The 25,833-nt window shown below is 44.9% G+C and overlaps 1 protein-coding gene across 7 annotated transcripts; it reads right to left on the minus strand.

Annotated features, from left to right (window-relative positions):
• Positions 1-513: 513 nt before the first annotated feature.
• On the minus strand, positions 514-22,545 carry LOC136679139 (brain-derived neurotrophic factor-like). Of its 7 annotated transcripts, none has more exons than XM_066657454.1 (2): positions 22,364-22,545; positions 514-2,087 (listed from the first exon to the last, which is right to left on the minus strand). In XM_066657454.1, exons 1-2 carry the CDS (start codon positions 22,364-22,366, stop codon positions 1,191-1,193), a joined length of 900 nt encoding a protein of 299 aa, XP_066513551.1. In that variant the 5' UTR covers positions 22,367-22,545; the 3' UTR covers positions 514-1,190. The 7 variants fall into 7 exon arrangements, with proteins under 7 accessions (XP_066513551.1, XP_066513550.1, XP_066513554.1 ...); XM_066657453.1 differs by lacking the exon at positions 22,364-22,545 and adding an exon at positions 22,150-22,250; XM_066657457.1 differs by lacking the exon at positions 22,364-22,545 and adding an exon at positions 20,900-20,978.
• Positions 22,546-25,833: the final 3,288 nt, after the last annotated feature.

A 25,833-nucleotide genomic window follows, 5' to 3' on the forward strand; every position in this document is an offset into this window, starting at 1 on the left:
TGTGACCAGTGACTCGGCCGGAGTCAGTCCTTCAAATCTCAGTCTTGGATGCGCTGGAGGTAGAAGTTCTTACCTGAAGATGCTGGAGGTTCCTTCTTGGCCACGATGGAGCGAGAGGGTTTTTGAGAGCAGGTGCTGCTTTGCATGTTTAATCTCGTTTTAATCTCACCATTTCTTTCACTCCAAAATATCTCCCAAACTTTCTTTCCGCATTCTACTCGAATGATTTTCAAATCATATGGTTTTGCCTCTGGTATTTTAGTATCATACAGACCAAGCTCAAGACTAGCTCAAGGTGTAATTTAGTCCACAGCTACGCTATATTCTGGAAGATAATCCTCTGTTCTCCAAAGTTTGTGCTGAACTTAAACCTGCAAAGGGAGAGCTCAAACTTTATTGACATTGCTTTTGTTTTCAGTTGCCTATAGTCATTTTTATTTCTTCAAATATTTCAATTTAATATTGCAAACAACTTCACAACATACAAAATGAATTATATTAATCCAGAACAAATGTCAATGAATAGATTTAATATATATTTTATATATATTTATATATATATAGATTTTTATAGTTTTTTTTCTTTCATTTCGTGGGGATAAAAAAATAAACAGCAAAGCTTTGACAACAGCACCTTGACATAGTATGTAATTCCAACATTACCTTGAGAGGTTTAGAATAGGAAACAGATAAAGTACTTAGAGGAGGACGTCCTGTCACTGCTGAGAATGTAAACAGAATGTTTTGGTTGGAATAGATTCTTTGCTTTCCAAAAAAAGTGGACAGTTTGTATTTTCTTTTTTTTCTTTTTTCAATTCACAATTGAAGCAGCATGCATGTATGTTTTCCTCTCCTATGTAATTCTGCCTCCTCCACTCTCCTCCACTTATCTCTTGAGTTCTTGGCAACGTAAAAAACCACAATGTCTTGAGGAATGTGATATAGTAATTTGAACTGGGCGCAAATGACTGATCAGATCTTTTTTTAATTGTTTACAAGGTCATGAATATGTTCAATAAATAGACTGTAGTATCACTTTTACTGTATAAACTTCATCTTTTTTACATGCAGTCCATAAAATTTTCATCTGACTGAATAATTTACCCTGTTATGTATATATACAAATAGATATTTACTCTTTTCTCTCTCTGTTTTTTAGAACTCTCAATAAAATCTATACATTGTGTACACTATCTCCCCCTCTTAATGGTCAATGTGCATACACACGAAGTGTCTATCCGTATAAACCTCCAGCCGATCTTCCGTTTGCTATCCATGGTGAGGGCTCGCACGTATGACTGGGTTGTCCGGCATTGCGAGTTATAGTGCCGCTTGTCTATTCCTCGGCAGCCCTCCTTTGTGTAACCCAGGGGGTTGCATTTGGTCTCGTAAAAGTATTGCTTCAGCTGACCGTTGGCCACAGGGACCTTCTCCAGCACGGTGACCGTCTGGCCGGACATGTCGATGGCCGTCTTTTTGTCCACGGCCGTCACCCACTGGCTAATACTGTCACACACGCTGAGCTCCCCGCGCCGCGCTGGGTCCGAGTGCCGCCGCACGCGCATGGACATGTTGGCAGCATCCAGGTAGTTTTTGTATTCCTCCAAGAGAAAGAGCAACGGCGGCTCCAAAGGCACTTGGTTGCTGATCATCACCCGCGAGGCATACATGTCGACGTCCTTCGATTCAGCCGCCACTGCTGCCGCTGCAGCTGCTGCTGCTGCCACCGCTGCCCCGGGACCCCCCCCTCCCTGGCCCTGGTCGGCTCCGGGCCCCAGGTGCTGCACGACGCCGGCCGGCCCCTCCTCCACTGCGCCTCCCTCTGCCTCCAGCAGCTCCTCGATCACCTGCTCGAAAGTGTCTGTGAGCGAGGGCAGCCCACCCCCGCTCTGTGGCGTCCCATGGCCCCGGCCGGATGAAACCACGGCGGCGGCGGCAGCGGCGGCCCCCAGGTAACCCTCAGCACCTCGGTGGGCCCCACCCTGCACGCCCGGGACCTCTCTCATGGGCGCAGCTCTCATGCAACTGAAGTATGAAATAACCATAGTAAGGAACAGGATGGTCATCACTCTTCTGACCTGTTGGAACTGGCCAAAGGTGGGGGGAAATGGGGGAGTAAGAGAAGATGGAGGGATGGAGGAAGAAAATGAGGAAAAAGGGAAGACAACAGTTTAGTGACATATTAATAAATATTAAATATATTCTATATAACATTTTCAGTTGCAAACAGTCAGCTGTGTTAGAAAGGTAGGTTATCAATGTTGATTGTGCTCAAAAACTAAGCATTACACATTATATATGCTCTATAACGTTCTGTAATAATTGTATGACCCGTTGAGCTAATTATAGTTATGACAAAATGCAATGCACTGCAGGAAATATAGGGGGCAATATAGAGCCTGTCATCTTGGCAGACCAAAAGAAGATAGTTTCTAGCACATTCAGAATTTGGAACTGTAGGCAGGGGGGCAAAAAAGCTACTCAGTAATGCTGTTACACTGTTGCCAGACACTAGAGGGCACTCCTGAGCAAGTCCAAAATGAATTTGCTCTTATTGAGCAATGGTGCCAAACCATTATTAAGTTATTATAATTTTGATATAAAATAACACTCACTGAATAAAATAACACCTTTAATTATTTATGGATTACATCCATTTCAGAATTAAAGAAACACTCACATAAAGAGGCAAAATGGCTAAATGACTCACAAAATGGCTAAAAACTCCACTGACCATTCATTCACAGACAAACTCTAGGCAACATCTAGATTTCTGAGCTCATGTTTCTAGACTCATGGCAGAAACAGGAGGCGGCCACTGTATATAGATTAGTTGCCACTGTAAAACATCCTGTTTAACCCCCTAAACAGCAGGATTATTAATCAATTAATCATTATGAGACATTAAAAGCTATAAAATATTATATAACTGTTATAAAACAGACATTATACAGCTCTAAGTGTGTGCAAATGGAGGCCTTTGCAATTTAAGGGGTTACGTTAAGGCATTAGCTGCCTCATAACTGCGGGTCGACCATTATGTTAATGGCACGTTAATGTGATGCTGCAATATATTTTGTTATGTTGGTCAGTTAGACCCGATTCCCTGAAGTGCTCGTTGTCTCGTTTACGATGCTTGCCCCTGGCGAGCGAAGCTCCAGTGTAAGCTGTGATCTGAGTCGCAGCTCTAAAATCAGCTTCCCACTTCACGGCAACAGAAACACAACATGCCAACTTGTTATTTCTTTGTTACATTTTTAGTCGCTGGCAAGTGGAGGCTCAGGGGAGCGCTGGCACTACTGACGCAGCACACCGGATCTGTCACCGCACACACACACACACACACACACACACACAGAGGGCTAAATACAGAGACTCAGGAGTATCATTAAGAGGACATGAGAGGCTCTCACCCACTCCTTCCTCCTCCCTCCCTCCCTCTATCCTCTGAGGACAAACAACCTTCTCCAGCATCCCATCAGACCGACGCAACACTGTCTGATTCAAAGCATTAAATACTAGTGTGTGATGCGCATGCATGGCTGTAGGCTTTAGGCTCTCCAACTGCCTGCTCAAGTCCTTCAAAGACTTGAATAATGTTGACTGATTTTAAAACACCCAAGAAAGAAATTAGGGGACATCAGCCAACTCAGAGACACAGAGCTTCAGCATGGAATACCATTCTATGAATGAACTTTAAACCTACTTTCCCATCAACAACAAAACCAGCATAAGATGCACACCTGGGTGCTCCTACTACAGCGGCGTGCTCAAGATCGTCCGAGAAGAAATGGCAGAGTTTCCACGGCAAACTGTATCAGCATCTACTAAGAGTCCTGTTCATTTCACTGCTCCCCGGTGGCAAACGCATTAAAGTGTGCCAAGGCCTTATCATCTGATTGAGATTTTATGAATGGTGCAGATCTTCAGGGAACTAGGACGTTCAAAACGCTCTCTTCTGTGTCTCGATGCATCTCGGCTCAGGTTCAGAACAAGGACAGGTTAATCTTGGTTGAAATTCCGAGCAGAAACACCAGCCGAGAGGTGACAGCTAGAGAAGGTTAATGTAAGAGGAAGAGTGAAATCAATCAAAGGCAGAGAGGCAGACGGAATTCCGGAATGCCACACGTCCATTCATTCTTCCATTCATTCATTCTCTCACTCAGAACAATTCTCTCACTGGGTTAAGACGGCACTGGACAATCCCCCGACTATCAAGCCGCAAAAACAGATGCAAGAAAACCAAGGACTACCCCTACAGAGCACTCTCACTTTCTCTGTCTCACCCTCCATCCCTCCCTCCCTCCTCTCCCTTACCTCTCTGAAGCCCCTATGAGTCACAGCAATTCATCGCATCCGACATCCCAAAACTGGCCACCGCAGCATTTCCCAACAGCAGTGAGGGGAGCATCCGAAAGCACAACAACAACATCAACAACAACAACGACATAAAAAAAGAGGTCCCTTGCTTGCTCGTCTCCTTCCTGAGGAGGAAGAGGACGAAGAGGGGCTGGAATGGGATAGGGGAGGAGGGGTGGTGATGGGGGGGCTTTTTAAAAATAGCCAGAGCCGCAGCAAGACTGGTCCATCCAGCTTCTCTGCATCCTCCCTTCCCTTCTGCCTCAGAGCAGCAATGAAGATGCACTCACTTACTCACAGAGCCAAGGGGTGGGAAAGAGAGAGAAAGAGAGAGAGAGAGAGAGGTGAGACACGCCCACGTCTAAAAGTCTCTTTTTTTTCAGTCTTAATTGGCGTCTGGGGCGCGGGCTGCACTTCTCCAGCGCAGCGGTGACTGCCATGGAGACACTGCGGCTATAAATAGTCGAACTGGGAGTCCCACGGTCTCGATTCAGAATATCGCCCAAGCTTCTCCTTAATGAGCGACCGAGTCCCCCTGCACCGTATGACGTTTCAGTCCCTTGAGGATGCTGTGCGTGTGCGTGCGCATGGTGCATGTGTGTGGGTGTGAGTGCTTTATTTATTTGTGCATGCCCATCCTCCTTCATGTTTTCCTTTTTCCCCTCACATGAGTGTAAGAAAAATGTGTTGAGATCTCAATAAATAAATATATAAATAAATAAATATGTAAATAAATGGTTTGGATTGCAGCTGCGGAAGATAGATCAATCCTAATCAAATGAGGTGCAAAAAAATGTGCATAGTGCGCTGCTTCTGCATGAAAAAAAAAGAGATGCTTCAGCCCATCAGCTTTTCCAGTCATGACCAGAGAGAGAGAGAGAGCGAGAGAGAGAGAGAAAGAGCAGGAAAAAGCTTCTTACGTTGTCAGCAATTACCTCGGCGGAACCTTCCGAGAGGATTTTTTTTAAGTGCCGCCGAGAGGATTAGGACTGGAATCTGCCTTATTTCACACTTGCTCACTTGTTTGAAATTCCTCCAAATGTGTTACATCTACAGGGACGGGGTGTATTTTGGTCAGTGCCCCCTTCCAGTCTCCCTCTGAACGGCCCTAATGCGGCAGGTCCACAGCCCAGTAGCTGCCCCACTTTCATGATGATCCCAATTAGCAAACATCTGTTGCCCCCCCCCCCCCCCCCCACGCCGCTTTAATGAGGTAAGTATTTATATAAGTTGTGGGTGCTACTGAATGATAGATAACTCGTCGCAGCATCAGTGGTGGGTGACAGGAAGGCTTCCAGCTAAACTTGGCATCCTACAGTATCCTACCTGCCTGAATGTGCTGGAAACAACACAACAGTGCACATGGCCCAGATAAGACTTCCAGTACAGAGTAAAGTGGAGAGCTGTTTCAGCACTTCTGTCTGCCTCTGCGCTAAAAACACCAGCAGCCAGACAAACAGAGAGAAGGTTGCGGTGGGTAGTTGGAAGCTAAAGTAGGCCTTTAAGTGGACGCTGTCTATAACAGCCGATGAAGACAAGACTAGATTGCATCTCACGCTCCACAAGTCTCAGGCAGCGGAAGGATGGTGTGAGTGCTTGTAGGGGAGGGGGGAGGGGGGTGTTGAGCGTCATTTCTCAGCATAACAACCCTGATGACGTCTCTTCCAGGTCTCCAAGGCGGACCGGAGGAAAGGAGGCAGGCAGGAGGGTGGAAGGCGGGAAGGAGGCGTGTGTGCGTGTGTGTTTATGTGGGGCGGGGGGGTGAGGTAGTGGCACTCATCAGCTTGCAATTGCTTGCCATTCCTCTGGGGTCCCCTCTCACCAGGAACAACAAACGATTTTATTTCTAACCCCGCTATTTCCTGTTTCCATCAGGCGAATCAATATGGATTATGCTCTCAATCACCTTCCTGTTAAAACGCAATCTAGACGGTGAATCAGTTTATTGCTCTGGGACCAAGTCGGCAATAACCAAGACCCTCTATCTTGTTCAAACCAGAAACGGGGAAAACCAAATTACCGCCATCGGTTCCGCTTTAATATGTGGGGACGTGTGTGTTTTTCCTCCTCTATTGCGTCTTCTGCGTGCAATATCAATATCCTGTCAGCATACGCAAACACGGTGTGTGTGCACGTGTGCTTGTGTAGGGGGAGTCAATCTGTAGATCAATCTGTAAACCCACTAAAGCAAACACAGTTACCTCTTTTATGAAACCTATGCCGTCACCATGAGAGCCAGATGCGCTGCGGTCCTTTGATTGTACCACGTCTTCTACATTTCCACCCACCGAGGCTTGTCAGAGTAGCATCGCCCAAGTCTGATGTGACCTTTGAACCTCTCCTTCAAAGGAGCCTAAGTGTGTAGTGATGACATGTTAGTTGCACAGCTGTATTTGATTGTGCTGGACCCCATTCCCACCCATAACAGACCTGGGGCTTAGCGGGAGCACTTTCAGACACTTTTCATTGCAAAGTCTGATTGATCTCTGCTCGAGCATGACTGCTACCACCGTTGCTTTGGGGGGTAGGATGTGCACCTGCTCAATTGTTTAGAGAAGAGCGGGTAGGACAGGGCGGTTCACTTTTTGCACGCCCCTGCTTCACCGCCACTCTATTTGCTTAAGTCTCCATGCCATGAAGGGATTATGCTAGAAATCCCTTTTCTGACAGACCGATGAAGCTTTGCCAACATGAAAGTGCAGGAGTAACTGAAGCTGCTGTTAGCTTTGGCAGTATTTTTTTTTTTTTTGCTACAAAACTTTTTCACTTTGTTGCTATACAGTTTTTCAAAAGGACACTGAAGCTAAGCTGATTTGAAAAGCAGCACACAAGACTTAGAAGCTTAAATATCTCTGTCATGGTCTTCATGAAAGCGAGTGTATCGTGACCAAACAGAAGAACAAATGATCCTATATCTTCTTGATCTTCATAAAAGCATCTAATCTCAGAGAAGAGTATAGAAATGATTAGCCTTGTGGATGCACAGAAGCACTAAGTGCCAGCAGAACCTGTTGACAAGCATTGACTAAGACCACTGAGCTACACCGCTAACAACGCTGCCATTAAAAGCATAAAATGAAGAGGCGTAAACATGGGGCTAATTAAGTGTTACTCGTACGTGACAATGTTGAATGTTCTCTGCTTAACTCCATCCACCTCTGTGTTAAAGCAACCACATTTAGCTGTGTTGTTGTTGACTGTGCTAAGGCTACATGCCAAGCTAATCATTAATCTCAGGGGGATCAAACGGCAGCAAATGCTAGCAGGCTTGGAAAGATTTTGGCTTGGATTCACTCAGCTTTAGTGGGTGCAAGAAGTACGTACAGTCCTTTGAAGTACATCCTCAGGTAATTGCGGTTCCTGCCACAATGTAACACAGCTGTGGCGCAGACGTGCACCAAACAAATCAGGGGAGATGCTAAGGTTTATATCTCTAGCTTCTATGACCCATTTCTTCCAACTACTTTTGCTTTAAATGTCAGACGGACCCTATGGCTTTGTCCTGGAATAGTATCCTATAATTATCCACTTTTCCAGATGTTAGAAGTTCACGGGCAAATCAAACCATCATCATCGTGTGTGTAGAGATGGTCATGTTTGATAGCTGACAAACCTAAGCTAAAATGTCACAAGCTACTTCTAATTTAAAGCACCCTGGGTGTATTCGGTAGCCTAATTGCTTCCTCCTGAAGTTCTCAGGCTTGTTAGAGGTAGGCCTCCCACCTCTCGGAAAGTGGGGAACCAAACCAAATTAAACATTAGTGCGGTAATGATTAATGTATAAGTTTGGGCTCTTCACGTAACAGGAGAAAGGACAAGCGCCGGCAAGATACGCTTCGGAAACATCATCCAAGATTTGCCATTGCGATGCTGCTGGACGCATGTTTCCATGTAGGCTACTTTGTTCCTCAGCTTTTGATTGATTGCCTAGTTTATGAATGGTTTTCAAACCTTTCCTCATCCCAAACCCTTGGTCAAGGCCTGCAAAGTCTTTTAATTCAGTATAAAGCTCATGGAGGGCTTTGTTTTCAACTGATTAGACGTCTGCTGTTAGAAATCAGGCACGGTAGCATCAGCAACATGATCCAACGGCTTGGGCTGCCCTCGCCAAAGCTGTCATGTACTTAGTCTTAACGCTAGATGGCGCGTTTGTCTGCATAACAACACTGTTTCTCAAGAGGACAACGCAGGCACATAGGCTACTCCAGCTTTCTGCACAGACACGCACAGCAGAAGAGGAAAGGGAGTAAAGACGGGGTTAAAAGTCGGTTTGAAAGCAGACATGATGGGGAAAATACTTCAGACTAGAACATAACACAGGCCTCGGGTACTACACCACAGCTTTACACTTATAATACAATTATTTACACAATAATAACAGTAGATTCATGAACTGTAACCCAAATTCAGCCAATCACGAAGCTTAAACCCACGTTTAGACTTGATTTAACAGCCACCCCATTCCATAAGTGCACTAAGCTAATTAGAAATATTGAAAGACTCTGGGTGTGTATGCTCGTAAATCACTGGAGCCCTGCGCTTGATGTATGAAGTCATGAAGCCTAGTTTGCATCGTACTTAAGCCCTAAACATCTGCATTCAAACCATTCCTGTTTCCACTGGAGCTCTCTGACACAGTTAGATCTTCGTCTTGAGAGCTGATCATGGAGCAAGACTAGCCTCCACTGTAAGTCTAACCTCAGGCTCAAGTTTCCTGTAAAGTCTGACTGCGGGAACCAGACTCGCCTGGTCGACTGACTGGTCCCGTCCTAATTCGTGTGTGGGCTACACTTTACCCACAAAAGTTACACCTGAGCTAGCTCCACCTTACAAACAAAGTAACCGGAATTTTAAAAACAGTGGCTCAATAACTGACAATAATTGGACAGCAATGTAACACTGGAAGCTACTGAAGAGACGTTTGCCCGATGACAGAGCTCCAGGTGAGACAACCTGAAAAAAAAAAGTTTTTTTCTTTTTTTTTTCTGCATTCCACCAACCTCCATTTCCCACTTCACAACACCATATTCCCTCCAGCACGAACCATTGGTCTGTCAGTCCAAACCCGCCAGCAACTTAAGTAGTTCATTCAGCTGTTAAAAAAACGGCGTTCTCTGACTAAAGTGATGTTTCATTCAGAGTATTTACTCGAGTCCTGTGTGGTCGCTGCTGACCACGGAGTCATTTTCTAGGTTACAGTTTGTCACAGTGTAATAAGAGCGTTCCTTATTAATGACCGCAAGGATAGAGTTTCGCAGCCCGGTTTGCACAATGCAACACTTGATTTACTATTTTGTTTTTATACTCCGCCCTTTCTTTTACTACTTCTTCTTCTTCTCCTTCTTCTTCGTCTTGTTCTTCAAAATTTCGCACCTACAGCAAACACAACTCTTCCACCAAAACAAAGTCCTACCTTTTACTGTCCAGTGTGTAAAGGAGACCATTCAGCAGGACAGTGTCATCAGGGATGTTGTTGTTGTTGTTGTTTTTTTATTTCTTTTCTTTTCTTTTTTTTAGTTTATGGAAAGCCCATAGATATTTATTCCAGCTTTGCTTCTGCTCTCTTCTCCGCCTCTTTCAGCTCCGGAGCAGACGAGTTAAATTATTGATGGTGGAAAGTGCGCGGTCGTTGCGATGCACTCCCATGACTGAGCGGCTGCGGACGGCGTGCTAAGCCCCGCGCGCGGACACGGCGATGTCTCGAGCTCCGAATGACGGTCTGCACGCCGCTCCTCGCGACCACGGCACCGAGGCGTGACATAGCGTCACGTGACTAAAGCGGCCGCTGGATAGATTGCTTTGGAGTTTTCAGTGATGGGAGATCGACTCACTTCAAGGGTCCGAATCAGTGAGCCGAGCGATTGAACGAATCCTTTCGGCAATGATTAGTCAACTTTATTCTCAGAAACCGCGTGTCTGGACTAAATCATATTTTGGTTAGATAGTGGCTGTCCAGAAAAACCCAGAAAGCACGTAGACCACGAAATATATTTGTGGGAATGACTGTCAGTGCCTAGACCCTTAAAAAAAACAGAAAATATTTAAATAGGGAACTTAGGCTAATTTTTAAAGCGCAATTTCCGTTTAGTTGGCAATTTTCATATTAAGAAAAAACAAACAAAAATAACCAAAATAAACTAATGGGTGGTGGCCATTTTAAACACACAAGAGTCTAAAATAGTGTTTTTACAGGGGACTGTTAATGTTTAATTTACAAAAAACATTTAATGACAGTTAAAATGTTTTAAATAACCGTGACTATATGAAATGCTAAATAATAAAATTGTTCAAAGACAGTTGTAAAATGTCAGGATGAAAAAAATATGTTTTTAAAAATGCTACAAATTATTTTCATTTTTAAGTTTTTTATTAGTTATATAATTTATTACTTTTCAGTTCATAACACGAATATAAATTCTAAAGTAAAGCGTTAAAGAAAGGTGTCTCTTGTTGGGAATCGGTTCCTTAGGTTCATTGAAAAGAATCAGTTTAGAAGTCTTGACACAGGGAGATTGGGCTCAGCTTCTTTATGCTACTCAGCATTTATGAAAATGAAGCCAAACCTGGCTAATGTGTTTTAAGAATGTAAAGCTGTAGTCTGATTTGTGTTTGTGTACAGCTATCGTACACAATGATAGATGTTCCACTGTTTGTTTCCTGTAGTTAACAACTAAAGTTGCCAAGATAGCACTCGTTTTTTTTTCAGTTTTTGACTGTTCCAGAAACAATACTGTCACAGTTTTTTCCACTTTAGTGAACAACCCCCCCCCCACCCCCTAGCCCCCTAGCCCCCCCCCCCCCCCCCCCCCCCCCCGCATTCACTATGCACACCATTGTTTGTTAACGGATGCAGGATGGCTTCAAACGAAGCACTTTCATGAGACAGTACGATAGAACGCCTCATGAAACTGATAGTTGCTTTTGTGATTCTAAGAAGCAGCTTCAAAGTACACAGCTTCCTCTTCTCTTCCACCACATCAAGGTCCTATTCTGTTCTGGAGGTCTCTGTGTGTGATACCTTAAACCACTGTCAGTTGTCTTCCGAGCACCTCTTTATCCTGCTGGAGGAGCTTGAGTGTCAGGTGCAGACCTATAGAATACACAAGACCCATGTCTTTTTGTCTTGATGATCTTGGTCAATGTATGTGACAGAAACAGTGGGGATCACTAGTCTTTAAATAAAGTAGCATTATTCAAGTGATGCTGTAATGGGCCGCTTTCGGAATATCGCTGTTTATTCGTAGCTTTGTGAATTTCATGCCTAAATTTAAGACCTGCACACGTTCTCTGGCTGTTTTTGTTGCTTTGTCAGTTACAGTTGTTCTTACTGCTTATTGCCTGTGCTGATTTGATACACTTTACTACATTTAAAAGATTTTCTCTCTAAAGAGAAAGAAGATATCAGAAGGACCCATTCCATGGACGGTATCCATGCTACAAGCACTTCAAGGAGCATTATCTTCATGGTTCTGGACCTCTGATGTGAGATTTATAGCGATGAGTTTGTAGCATGATGATCATGATTATTCTCTGTCGAAGGTAATGAGGTGGAGGAGGTTCAGACCTTGCAGGTCTCAGCATGGGAGAGGATGCTAACACCTGCTCTCTCTCTCTCTTTCTCTCTCTCTCTCTCTCTCTCTCTCTCTCACTCTCTCTTATATACATAAAGGGTGATTCACAGTTTGTGATAGTCATCAATTTTTTGATGTTTAATCATCACTTAATTTCAATGTTCTAAAATCTCCAGCAGCACTGCTGTGCCAGATCCACCCTCACTAACACACTCTAACACATCACCAACACTCCAGTGTCCCTACAGTGCTGGCAATGATCCACCAGCCAAATTATACCCAATCTGTGGTGGTCCTTTGGGGTCTTGACCATTGAAGAACAGGGTGAAAGAGCAACAGATGGAGCTACGGTCTGTAATTATAGAACTACATCTACTAGATATAAAAGCACACATAGCAGAATATGCAAATATGCGTCAAGCCAACTCACACAAAGCCAAGTACAACATACTATCACCTTCACCCCCTCATACACACATTCTCCTCCAAGCTCCTATAGGGATAAGCCAAGATGAATATAGCACTACCCATAGGATCACAGGAGGAGAGGGCAAACTCTGGATGACAAAGAGTTGCATCAGCAATTGCTGAGCGACATGACTCCAAGAGAGAAAAAAAACATAACCTCACACACACACACACACACACACACAAGCACAGCGCGCCGGGTCTGTTCCAGCCAGGTAATTCATAAATAAATCACTCTGCTTCTCATTAGGCGCACGAAAACAAAAACGTAAGTCTCACTCAGAACTGCGAATGCAGCACAATACCAGCCGCATAGGCACGACTTGCTCAGGCACAAAGTTGGACTGTGTATGTATCACAGTACTGACAAAATAAGTCATCAACGAAACCCGAAAGGACGACACAGTGGAAACCTATACCATTTGTACCATATCCTCTTTTCAAATTGATCTTTCTGTGACATCACAATCCAACACATTTACTCATATCTGCCCAATCAGCTTCACAGCACTTTGAAGTTTTCAGTGTTTTAAGCAGGACAGCATTTGTGAATGAGCCAATCAGAACAGGTCTTAAAGGCCCAGTCACAAAAACAGGCTGTGAAAGGATAAAACAATATTACTCAAAGTTATTATTTATAATAAACTATTTCAACATCGTAAAACCCTTTAAAAGAGCTGTCGTATGTTTAAAGTGATATAAACGTCTAATCTGCATTTTTCAAACAAAGTTCCAACCACTGAGGTCCCCTTTAGTGGGGGGCCACCCGTGCTGTAGTCTTCTGCAAGAAGTGAAGTGGCGTAGGTCGCGTTGAATGTTGAGAGAGTCGGAGCGGCGTCAGAAGCGATGGCCGTGTCTCTATCCAATAGGTCGGGTCGCTAATGACGTCACCTCAGCTTTCTCAAAAACTCCTCTCCGCTGGTCCTCTCCTGGAGCCTCCTCAGGGTCCCGCACCACCAAGTCCATGTTTGGTACACTTCTGAATAGTGGTCTGAGTTACTGTGTTTCAGTGCTTTTCAGTGAATTGGTAACAGAAGCTTGATTATCAGAGCAAATGGTCTTTGATTTGCCAAAAGAGAACCTACGCCAGTACATATTTAATTCTCATTTTACAGCGATGAGAATAAAGGACGATTCTGAGAGACGACATGGCAGGAAGGACCCTTTAAACGAAGGAAATACTTGTGCATAAGATGTATGAAGATGTAAAAGATCTATGCCTTATACAGTTTCTAAGTTAAGTATGCTCTTAAAACAAGGTTGCAATGGAAATGTGTGGCTTTGAATAATGTTTTAAGGTTTTTCTGGAAAGAACTGTGGGTAAATTCAACAAGAATCACTTTCACAGGTTCTCTTCAGGTTCTTTAAAACACTAAATGTTCTTCACATCGTCTCTGTCCAAGGAAAAAGATGTCTCAGTTTTTGTTGAAGTTAAGTTCACAGCACAGCTGCTGTCCTTCGCGATGTGTGAAAATGCCATGATGAATGGACCAATAGAAATGCTCCAAAATTACTTCCATTGACTTCCATTGAAAGTTAAGGTTTTCCCATTCTCCTTCTTCTGTTCTGAGATACATGTTTTTCCTTGGACAGAAATGTTACGCACAGACCTCTAGGTCTTGACTGGTTCTGTAGCAAAACTGCCATTAAAAACCTTTATGTTGTTGCATATCTTTGAAATTTGTGTGTAAGGTCTTACTGCAGTCTTTCTTTCTGGCACAGAGCTCAGTCCCCAACTGAGGTGAATGTACAACAGCATTCGTCCATACGCCCAAAAACGACCCCACACACTTGAACACATGAAGTGTGGACGACACAAACACACACTGAGGCAAGAATAGAATAAAAGGCTGGAGCTAATTTAAAACAGGGATGAAAACAAACGCAACAGGAACACCATCCGCCACGATGTGTGACTCAATATTCTCCCAGGCTTGTCGGGACGATGTGAGAACTGCATATTTGTGTGTGTTTCTATATATATATATATACACACACACACACACACACACACACACACACACACACTCCAAAAGGGTCTCCACAATACCACTGTGTCACTGCATTGAAATGAGTGAGTCACCCAGTGTGGAACTTGAAAGTGCCCCCCCCCCCCCCCAACAGTATAGTTTGCCCATTTCTGGGCGCATGACTTCGCTGGCCAAGCCAACAGAGAGCAGAAGCGGAGTCTGGAGAGGGAGGGTGAGAGGATGAGTGTGACTCATTCAAGCCCCCCTACTCCGTCTCTCATCTCAGACTGAGGGATTGCAGGGTCCTCAGCACCTCCAACAGCAATGGGACCACCAGTATCGAACAACTCACAACAACACGTCCCTATATCCATTCCACAGCCACTAAATGTCACCACATAACACAAAACACTGACCGCCAGCATATGGCCTGTATATAGACACCCATTTCAACTCATACATACGCATGCATGGTGAGGTATACTCTAACTGTGGTTTGTAATCTATCCCTTGTGGCATACACCGCCTCTCCTGGTAATGTATCCATGGGGGTATAAGCCTTCTGCTGCATTCTATCCTTTTGTACACATCCGCCGGGTAATCTAGCCCCTCCGTGGTCTCTACACACTCCTACACCTGTGGCATGTAACTGTATTTACATAATCATACAGCGTTCATATTCATATATTCTCACCGTTCCATTCCGATTTCTCAGCGTGCTTCGTGTAGAACGTTATGTTTTAATGTTCTGAGCCACGCTTGACTCAAGTTAACGTATTTTTGTCGTGATAGTCTTTAACTACACGAAGCACCATGACCAGCTTGTACAGCCCAACCCTGATTAAAAATTAAAGCCTATGTTAATGTCTCGCTGACGTAAAGCGTATAAGAGCGCTTGGAGTCTGCAACGGCTGGAGCTAACCACAGAGTGATGCCTGTCTGTAATCTACAGCCTACAATAAGCTTAAGTGCAATTCAACGGAAATGGTACAGTGTGTGTGTATTAAAGGGCCAATATCATGGTAAATCTATACATTTTTTTACAACCAACCAATTTGATTGAATTTGAATGTCAGCCCATGTGTGAAAATGAAGCTTTAAACACAGTCAGTTTTGAATTAATTGTTTTGCTAGGTGCACGCTCATTGATTTTGGGCCTCCCCCCCAATTAACACTGAAAATATAATGAGTGTTTCAGTCAGGACTGGAGATACAGGCTTGAGATACAATTCAGGGCATCAGTTCCTATTAGAGCCCATTTATGGACATGATTCTTAAAGTCAGAGGAAGCGTATCGGATTGATCGAGAGAATCGCGTGAAGACGAAAGCATGTGGGATCTCAAATTAAACTGGCAATAAATGGACAAACTAAAGGCCATGGTTGGTAACACATGCCAACACACACATGTCCAGCCTCACACCCACTCTCCTTCACACACAAGCACAAAGTTAAAGTGGCAGCAGCATCCTCCAACCACACACGGGTGATGCGCAGGCGAACATGCAGGAGTCTTGCGTACATACCCGTGCACTGACGTTGGTGAATAGTTAGTTGGAGGATTCCTCGGTGCAGCCCCAGTTGCCAGGCACCGGCACTAGTGCTGCTCTCCAGCTCTCCCACACTGGAGGAGAATATCACTCTATTTTATAGCACTGATTAGAGCACACAGGTGGGTGGAAAACAAGCAGCAAAAGCTTGTGTATATATATATATATATATATATATATATATATATATATATAGGTAGGTAGAGAGTAGAGAGAGAGAGAGAGAGAGAGAGAGAGAGAGGAAGAGAGACCCCCTCCTATTGGAATGTACTGGGTGTTAGGAGTCATGTATGCAAAGCACAAACACATACTCTGGTCTTATTATACATGTAGGGACTTCTGTGCACTCCTGCATTACTGTAGCCCAGCACTATTACACCTAAACCCAGCTCTGATCTCAGTAAACCCAAAACAATGGTTCTGAATTGAGTCTGTGGTGAAAGCAGCTCTTTTAAAAACGAAAACCAGGAGGTCCTCATTTGTACAAAATATCATAAGGCTGTTGTTGTGAGGTCATTAGGACACTGCGCACAAACACAACCGTTCATTTTTATGCAAGTCAGGACATAGGGGCATAAAGATATCCATGTTATATATCACATGTAATAATTGTTTTATATGTAATTACTAAACAACATTAATGTTACAACAAGTTTAACCTTAGTAACAAAAACAATTGCTTTTTTATTTTAATGTAACAGTCTTGACAATTTTTTTATATATAAATTGCACTTTGCCTTGTTTAGTTTTGGAAACAAACACAAGCGTACACACATACGAGCACGCGCGCCCTCGACGCTCATCACTGGGTTCCAGAAACACATAGCTTGTTAACAGTTCCAAATTATGGCCTCCAAATGGTGTGTACCCCCCTCCCTTCCCACCCTCCACAACCCCCCCCCCCCTCCCACCACCAACACCACTTTTGTCATGCTGCCCACTCATTACTGATTCCACTGTGAGGCTGAATGAGAGGCGCGCCGTGCAGCACGTCTCTGTTGCGCAGAAGGGAAAAAAAAGAAAAAAAGCAGAAAACGAAGCCCCTCGCCATCGGAGCAGTCCCTCACACATTAAGCTCCACACTCGGAGTAAAATCACGCTGCGTCAAAGCCCCAACACATGCGTCCAGAGACGGTTTGATTCGTTCCGGGTTTTTTTTATTCATTTGGACCAGAACATGTTCACATGCATTCACCTTGTTTTCAGTTTCATATGAAAATGAATGAATCATAATCATCATCATTACCATAGTAACATCGATTATAAAATAAACAAGAATCACATTGTAATAATATCATAGTAATAACAGCAATGTATTGATATGTTAGTACATGGTTATTACTATAACATTACAAGTATGTTTACTATTACCCTGATTGGACGTTTAATTTCTTAATTCAATTTGTATGTTTTCATAATAAAAAAACAATTGCACTGAATTCGTTTTTGCGGGTTTTTTTCCTTTTCTTTTCCTCCCACTGCTGCATGCGCTAGCTCTTTATTTCCCAGAGGAATTCAACATGATCCAATCAATGCGCGATCCAATCAAATACAGGACACACTATGTTTCTATTTCTGTTTCCTGTTTTATTTCAGAGTGTAAGAAAAAAAAATGTTGGCCGCGTGAATATGTGGGATTATTTTTTTATGATTTACGATTTTAAAAGTATATATATTTATCTTTCTCTCTCTCTCTATATATATATATATATACACTCTCACACACACACAATTTTTGTTTACACACACACACACACACACACACACACACTTATATATATATATAATGTAATGTCATGTTCTCCATTTTCTCTTAGACTTAAAATGCATAAAATAAAAATATGTATCTGATTAGCAGCACGTCGCCTGGCGAGAGTTCAGGTTTATTCCTTTTGTGGACAGTGAAATCTACCATTCTTAGATTTGTTATTGACGCCCACACTAACTCTGCAGAGAGAGAGAGAGAGAGAGAGAGAGAGAGAGAGAGAGAGAGAGAGAGAGAGAGAGAGAGAGAGAGAGAGAGGGAGATTCTCACTAAGATGACACAACCCCCATTTATGGACTGGTCCGATGACGTACATTGCAGAAAGTTCTATAAAAAAAACCCTCCGTACATACAAAGTGTGTCGTGCCACCCCCCAACACCCCCAACATCCCCCTCCCTGCACCTTCCCCACCAAACCCCCGTGGCCCACACCCACACCATGAACCCACATCTCTCTCCTTCTTCTTTCCTATGAAAAGCGAAAAAAGGGAAAAAGAACCCTCAGTAATAAATCTAGAAAAAGGAAGGAAGGGAGCGAGGGTGGGATGGAGGGAGAGATGAAGGGAGGGAGAGAGGGTGGGAGCGAAGGATGGAGAGGGCTCGTGGTGTTAGACACAAATGGTGCCTAAATTCTGGATATTTTAAAGCATCCGTAAAAAGCATTAAAAAAAAAACATTTACAGCTTTGTCCGCGGGAAAACGCAGCGTGCAGCAACGGTTCGATTGCATACAGCCAGTAATGAACCAAATAAAAATAAAAATAAAAATGAGCCAGCTTCAGAATGGTGGGATATTAGATTTATATCAGGAATAATAATCAATGCACTATATTCACAGAGCACAGAGCTTGAGCGCGAGCGTCAGCAACAATACAGCACCCACATCAACAACAAAAACAGCAGCAGTGATGCAGTGATACAGCAGTGGTCAGCATGAGATATCTGAGCGCGCGGACACTGCCCGCTAGAAATCATCCGGACACAATATAGAAATAGCAGAGAAATAACCTGTACGCGCTCGCGGTGCACGAGCCGAGGATTAAGCCGTTTTCCCGCCGCTACTGATTTAATAAAACGAACCGAATCGAAGCTCCGGTGGGTGTCAATACTCCTTCTCCGCGCGTATGCAAAAGAAGCAAGACAGGCGGAGAGAAAGAGATGGAGAGAGTAAAAATCAGAGAAAGAGTGAAAAACAGGAGAGATAAAGAACACGAGCCCGGGCCCATATCCAATCAGTCCCTCAACTTATTCTGCCCCCAAAGTCTCCAGTCCTAGCGCCAGTGATCGATGATGATGATGACTACGATAACAGCGGCCGCGTTGAGGATGATGGTGGTGATGGTGGTGGTCTTTTCCCCCCTTATCCCCCTTTTTTTTCCTCCCTCTCTCGCCGCTTCCCTCCAGCTCCTTATCGGCGCCTCCATCAGATCACTGCGCGCGCCGTGACCACGCCTTTCCCAAACCTGCCACTGCTCCACGAGCAAAGCGGGTCCTAGATAGAGCTGGCAAAAATCTGTACTGTCTGGGAATAAAAAAAAATCAAAACAAAACAAAACAAAAAAAACTGCACAGCTTTGTTTTTGCAGCTCTGGGCCTAGAACCTTTAAATAGCCTGGAGAACCCTTACAACAGGTTTACCATAGAGGACCACTAATGCTGTGGAACGAGTCCCCACGCTTTAGAACCCACGCCTTGGCCAAAGAACCCTCACAGTAACCTTTAAGAACATTTTTAGTGTCTAGCTGCAGCCGCAAGAGCCATAGTAGCCCCCACCCCCGGCCCAGACCGGGGGCATCAGAGGGGGGAGATTTTCCCAGGTGGGATATAGACGGGGGCGTGGGCTCGAGCAGGGCTTATCTGTTATAGTATCAGTAATGGAAGGCTGAACATGGCTCATATCTCTGATGGGGTCTACACGCAGCCTCGTGCTGTAGTGAATGGCGCGAGCTCTGCTTTATCTGCTGTAGTATCTGCGGCTGAGGGGCTTTTTTAGGGGTGGGGGTGGGGAGGGGAGGGAGGCGCGCGAGGCTGTGGGGCTCCAAATCTGGCATGAATGAAACGCACGAGCCGTTTCGGAAGGAGAGGAGGAAAAAAAAAAAAAAGCACGCGCGTACACACAAGCGGGCACAGGCACGGGCGCGCGCACAGACACACGCACAAACACACACATATCCGATATATTGTCTACGCACGCGACAAGGAGGACAAAGTGGTGAAAAACGGGAACAATATAATAATAATAAAATAATAACAGATACAGATACAAACAGAAAGAGATATGTACTGAGATAAAAATAGAAATGTATATATAAATGTGTGTATTCTAGCTTTATTCTCATTTTAAATAATATGTTTTGTTAGTGTGCCATACACACACACACACACACACACACACACACACACACCTTAAAATGAAATGAGAACAAAGATAATAGAAGTGTGGACAGAGGAATGCACAAAAATGCAATCATGCACAAACACACACACACACACGCACACACACAGAGTGGTAAACACGTATACAAAAAATTAAAGAAATACATATAGAACTACGGACAGAAATGTGTTTCCAGATATTCACGTCTAAATGAATAAAGCCAGATGAAAACAGAGAATATAGATAGATAGATAGATAGATAGATAGATAGATAGATAGACAGCCGTTGAGAATCATCCAGGCACTTGACTCTCAAGCGGGAGTCCACTGTCCCTCCCCCCAGCTTCATTAACCAGCTCAAACACAGCCCGGACCACAGCTCATTCATGAGCACAGGAGGGATTCCGTAAGTGATTGATGATTGTGATGATGATGATGATGGTGGTGGTGGTGGTGGTAAGAGACCAGGACGAGCCACATTAAACACCGCAAGCAGAAACGGAAATAAAAGCTCAAACCAAGCGTACAGATCCGGTCGGCTCCCCGCTCATCAGCGGCACGAAGGCTCCGTCACGCGCGCGAGGATAATGATGCTGCGCTGATAAGAGCGTGAGATATAAACCGGGTCCCCCAGCAGCCCATTCTCCGCGAATGAGTCATAACACCGTCCTGCCGAAGTACTGCAACTTTCTGCTCGCGCGCGGCGTCTCCGGGACCAAGAAATAGCGCGAAAAGTGCGGGCGCGTGCAGGAGGGTCAGGAGGTATTAAGTTGAGGGGTCGTTTGCAGTGAGAGACATCAACAAGCAGCCATTGGGGTCAACACTGGACACGCGTCCTTACCTTCTGCTTCTTCTGCTTTGAAAGAGCTGGCAACCACACTGAGTGGTTTAGATCTCCAAGAGCAACACTTGCATGTCCTCCAAAGTTGACGCTGGGGGGGCTTGTGCGGAACGCGCGTGGTCTTCGCAGGGCTACAGGCTCAGCGTTTCAACTTTCAGCGAGCTCTAAGTGGCGACAAAACTCCGAGCGCCAAGTAAAGCAGATCTCTAAGGACTGATTCTTTTCTATTTTTTGACCCACTCTCTCTCGTTCTCTCTCGCTCTCTCTCTTCCTCTCTCTCTATGTTTCTCTCACTCTTTCACTCTTTTCCCTTCGCTTCTTCGCTCTTCGCTTTGGCTTTGGCTGTGGTTTGCAGGGGGTGTGCTCTCTCTCTCTCTCTCTCTCTCTCTCTCTCTCTCTCTCTCTCTCTCTCTCTCCTCTCTCTCTCTCTCTCTCTCTCTCTCTCTCTCTCTCTCTCTGTCTGTCTCCCTCTCTCTCTCTCTTTCCCTGTGTGTGTCTGTGTCTTTCTCACTCACACACAAAACGATAAAAACAAACCACCAAGTGGTTCTGCAACAAACTACCCATCAAAGACCCTCCAAAAACGTGTACTTCCCACTGAGTGTCTATTAGTCCTCGCTGGCTGCCGCTGTCCAAGGTGCTGAAATCTCAGCCGCATCCCCCCCCCCCCCTCCACCAAAAAAAAAAATCTATACTTTCCTTTAAGTGCCACTCGATATCTTTCACTCTGTCGCGTCCCCACGCATTGTCACGTGAACGCGATCCCCGCCAAAGCTCGTCCTGTTTGTTAATATTTGATCACATGTTGACCGGTCCCCCTTTCCCCCCTTTTTCCGTTCCTTAGAAAAACCTATAACAATCATCCACAAGCAAAACAAAGCCAACGGTTGCAAATACAATCACAGCCCCCTGGCAGCCCCCACACCCCCCTCCTGTTTGCGTTTTGATGCACTGCAGGGCACACAGCGACCTGTCTACACATGTTGCTTTTTTCCGTTCACACCTGCACTAAACACATCAACAATCGGCAAAACCAGAGCCGTCCCCGCGCGAGCAGCGCACGCAGTCCACGCAGTTTGGGCATGGAGCGCGCACAAAGAAAAAAAAAGCGCAAAAAACTGCCCGTGGCACCGCACTTGTTTATCTTGTGGCTCTCTAATCGCCCGCGCGTGCTCCGCTTTGTTTTGTTTTGGGTGTGCACAGCAGAGCAGAATCCCACAAAGCACAAACTTTGGGTTTAGGTCTCCTACCTTAGCCACTGACATAGATGTAAGCCTTCAGTTGTGGGGTCCATAAGCATAAGACCACCCATCACCCGCTGCAACTAATGCGCTATTTTCCTACAAGCAAAGCCATTCCTGTTTCTTTCTTTCTTTCCTTTCGTTCTTTTTTTTCTTAAAGAGGGGGTGGTCTTGAATGTTCCAAACACGGCTCCTGCAACAGTGCCTCCACCGCTCTACTCACCATTTTCCCCCAATGCTGTCCTGGAGATGGAAGTGTCTTAATATCCACAGACTCCAACAGATGCCGGTAGGTAATGTGTCTTGTTTGAAGTCATCATACGAGAACTTCTGCCGCGCTCAGTGAGATCGCCCACCACTCGGGGTGACTTATGAATCTAATAACCCTTTGCAATATCCGCGTGCTTAAACTCTCTAACACCTTGGTGGCTCTGCCGACAGGACAAATAGCAAAAGCAGGCGCTCTTTCCTCCTGAACACCCCCCTCCACCCACCCACCTCCCCACTGGCCCCCTCCCAACTCCTCACCTCACCGACACCACCATCACCACAACACCCCCCCACCTCTCTCTCTCTCTCGCTCTTTCTCTCGTTCTCGATTTTACGCAGTGCCCTCGCGCAGACGAACGCCCTTAGTGGTCTTAACGTGATTCAACTTTGCTTTCAAGTATGAGCCTGAAAACTGGACCCCCAAAAAACTGACCCAAGCAACCCCCCCGTCCCCACAACCGCTCTCCTTCTACCACCACCACCACGACCGCCAAAAAATCTCTGCCCCGAACTCCAGCAAAAGCGGTTCGAAAAGTTGCGCGCGCCAAAGAGCCACGTCAATAGTCGCAGCGCGTGATATGGCAACTTTTTTGTTTTTCTCGTTTTGAATCCCGCCAAAGACAGACCGAAAAGCAGCGGCACGAACACAGCCACGTGTCTCCGAGCCCGAGCGCGAGGAGACCGCAGAAACCAAAGATCCCCCAAAGTTCTCGAGGGACTTGTTGCTGCTGCCGGAATGGAGAAGCTGAGGAGGAGAGGGCTGAAAGAGTGCCCTGGATACTTACACGTGCGCGACACTGCTCGGTGCTCTGTCCGCGTTCAGGTAAAGACCCCCGGCGTGGCAGAGATGAGAGAGAGGGTGGGGGACGTGGGGATTGGGAAGAGAAAAAATCCGCTTCAGGTTCCAAAGTGCTGAAGTTGAGCGCGAAGAGTAGCCCCAGTCTTTCCCCTCGCCCGCCCGCCACGAGACAACGGCGCCTAAGTCGGAGTCACGAGTCCCGAGCACAAACCCTGTGTGTTATCAGTAAAATTCCATCAGTTGCGCGCGGTGAGCACTCAGACATCTAATTGTTATGCAGTGACGAGGCGATATGCTTGCATGTGTCCTACAAAACGCGCTGGTAAGTTACATGAGTAATAGGTGGTATTTACTCGACTGTGAGCCAGGGTTCCTCCTCGAGATGAACTTGTAGGAGATATGAAACATGATGCTATAAAAAAAGCTTTAACACGCTCACACATATACACACACACACACACTCACACACACACACAGACACAGGTTGAGTAGTTCCAAAAGCCATGCTTCATACAAAAGCCCAACATTCCCCAAGCAAACTTCACTTACTCTAATTATCTGACCAAAAAGTGCCCCTTGATGACCATATGGACATTGATCTCTGCTGCTTATTCTGAAGCCAGCTGCTTTTTTATCCCCGCCTCCATCCCACGCTCACTCCTTCACTCCTTCCCTCACTTATTCATTCCCTTCACACACCTGCCTCATACAGGTGTCACTGAGAAATCAATACAGCCCCTGTCCCTGAAACAATACGCACATACTGATATTACTGATATAGGCATGAACTGGTGAACCGGAGTGTTTGGGGGTGGGGGGGCTCCACAGTCTAGCTGGACACTGTAGAACAACGTGCTGCTCTAAGCTTCGGCTGAAGAGTTCACCTCCAAATCAGTCTCTCAGAGTAGGAGGGCTGATGTAACACAGTCGGTCCTGGTTTATTATGGGCGAATAAGAAACACAGAGGCGCTAAGGCACAGAGACAGAAGGCAGCGAAAAAATACAGCTTCCCTTCTTGGTGGTAACAAAAGTTCCCTCAAAACCAACAACCGCGAAGAACACGTTTGATACGTTACGACATGGTGATATCATTCCTGGTCCCAAGTTAAATATAAAGTACATATTTAATTAAAAGGCCATTACCTTTTCAAGGATTGACTACGACTTCTAAGTGGGATTTGTAAAAAGTGCACTATTTATGTTTGTGGATGTTCGTGTGAATTTCTGGCAACCCATCCTCACAAAACGTCTTAAAACGTCCCATAAACCTAAACGTAATCTTAAACCTAAGCCAAACCTTAACCCTAATCACAAACATAAGCATGAATATATCTGTAAGGTCAATGTTTGGACATTTCGACCCTAACCCTAACACTTTCCCTAAATCTCTCCATAACCTTTTCCCTGAACTTATCCTAAAACCAAACTGGAAACTCCAAATACGGCAGTGTGTTGTGTAATGCTATTGCTAAGAAAAAAACTGTGTTGCTTCAGCGCCAGTGGATGTGAGCTGACTTTGTGAATGTAAAATAACAGCAAAACGTACAGATGTTACACTTATTAGTAAAACGTGCTAGGTTTTGGAGATCTGATGCAAATCAAAGTTTTCCTTTTGACTCATAGACCCTCTAAGAAACCTCCATAGTACGTTAATTAGGAAACAGAAGTTGTACAGACTGTATACGTCCCAGTCCCCAGGCTTTCCCTCTGTTATACACTTGAAACAACAACCATGAGTTCTATAAAGCAGAACGTGCTTTTCCTCTCTTTCTTTCTCTCTCGAAAAGGGAAAGCTTGAAACACTCTTCTAATGATAACCTTTTTTAGTGTGTGTTGGGATGGTACGAGTGGATCAGACACAGCAGTGCTGCTAGAGTTTGTAAATCCTCAGCGTCATTGCTGCACTGAGAATAGTCCACCAAACAAAAACATCCCACTGACAGTGTCCAGTGTCCACTTTACATCTACAAGGTAGGTGTGTCATAGTGGACTGTGTGTGGGTACAGTGTTTAAAAACTCCAACAGCACTGCTGTGCCTGATCCACTTATATCAGTGCAATACAGACTGAGAACGGTCCCAAATTGGTACCTGTTGTGTGGTGGGTCCTGAGCATTGAAGAACAGGGTAACTACAGTCTGTAATTGTAGAACTAGAAAGTGCCAGTGGAGCTGAGAGAATAAAGTACTGACCTCAACGTAAAGATGAGGAGAGCTTATATTTGTGTTTTCTTGATTTCACTGGACAATCAGGTATTAGCCTCATGTGTTTCACGAGACGCGTGTGTCCTCTGGTGTTGATATCAAAGACATTACTCAGTGCATTTACTGGGGAAGGAACTTTTGATGCACTTTTGACAAGTTCAACAAAAGCCACGTAATACATGATGTGATTAGACGAGAGGGGGCTACGTTATTGGTTCATCTGTCTTATTGTTGCTGCTTGCTCACTCCAGACCAAAGGTTATTAATGTGGTGCTTTGTAATGTGAGCCACTGTTTTGGAGCCTACACCCTTCAGAACCCAGGGTTCTTCAGAACGACGTCATGGAACAGTGATTCTTAAAGTGGTCTAATTGACTTTCCTCGGACCCAGTTCACAAACTAGAGAAACAGAACAATACCAGG

Source organism: Hoplias malabaricus, chromosome Y, assembly GCF_029633855.1.
Source record: "Hoplias malabaricus isolate fHopMal1 chromosome Y, fHopMal1.hap1, whole genome shotgun sequence".
Classification (NCBI taxonomy): Eukaryota; Metazoa; Chordata; class Actinopteri; order Characiformes; family Erythrinidae; genus Hoplias; species Hoplias malabaricus.

Coding starts and splice junctions, on each gene's coding strand:
- LOC136679139 (XM_066657452.1), bottom strand. CDS start 20,609: ATGAGCGGGGAGCCGACCGGATCT. Junction 2,088..20,585: donor GCGGGGAGCCGACCGGATCT/GTACGCTTGGTT, acceptor ACCTTTGGCCAG/TTCCAACAGGTCAGAAGAGT.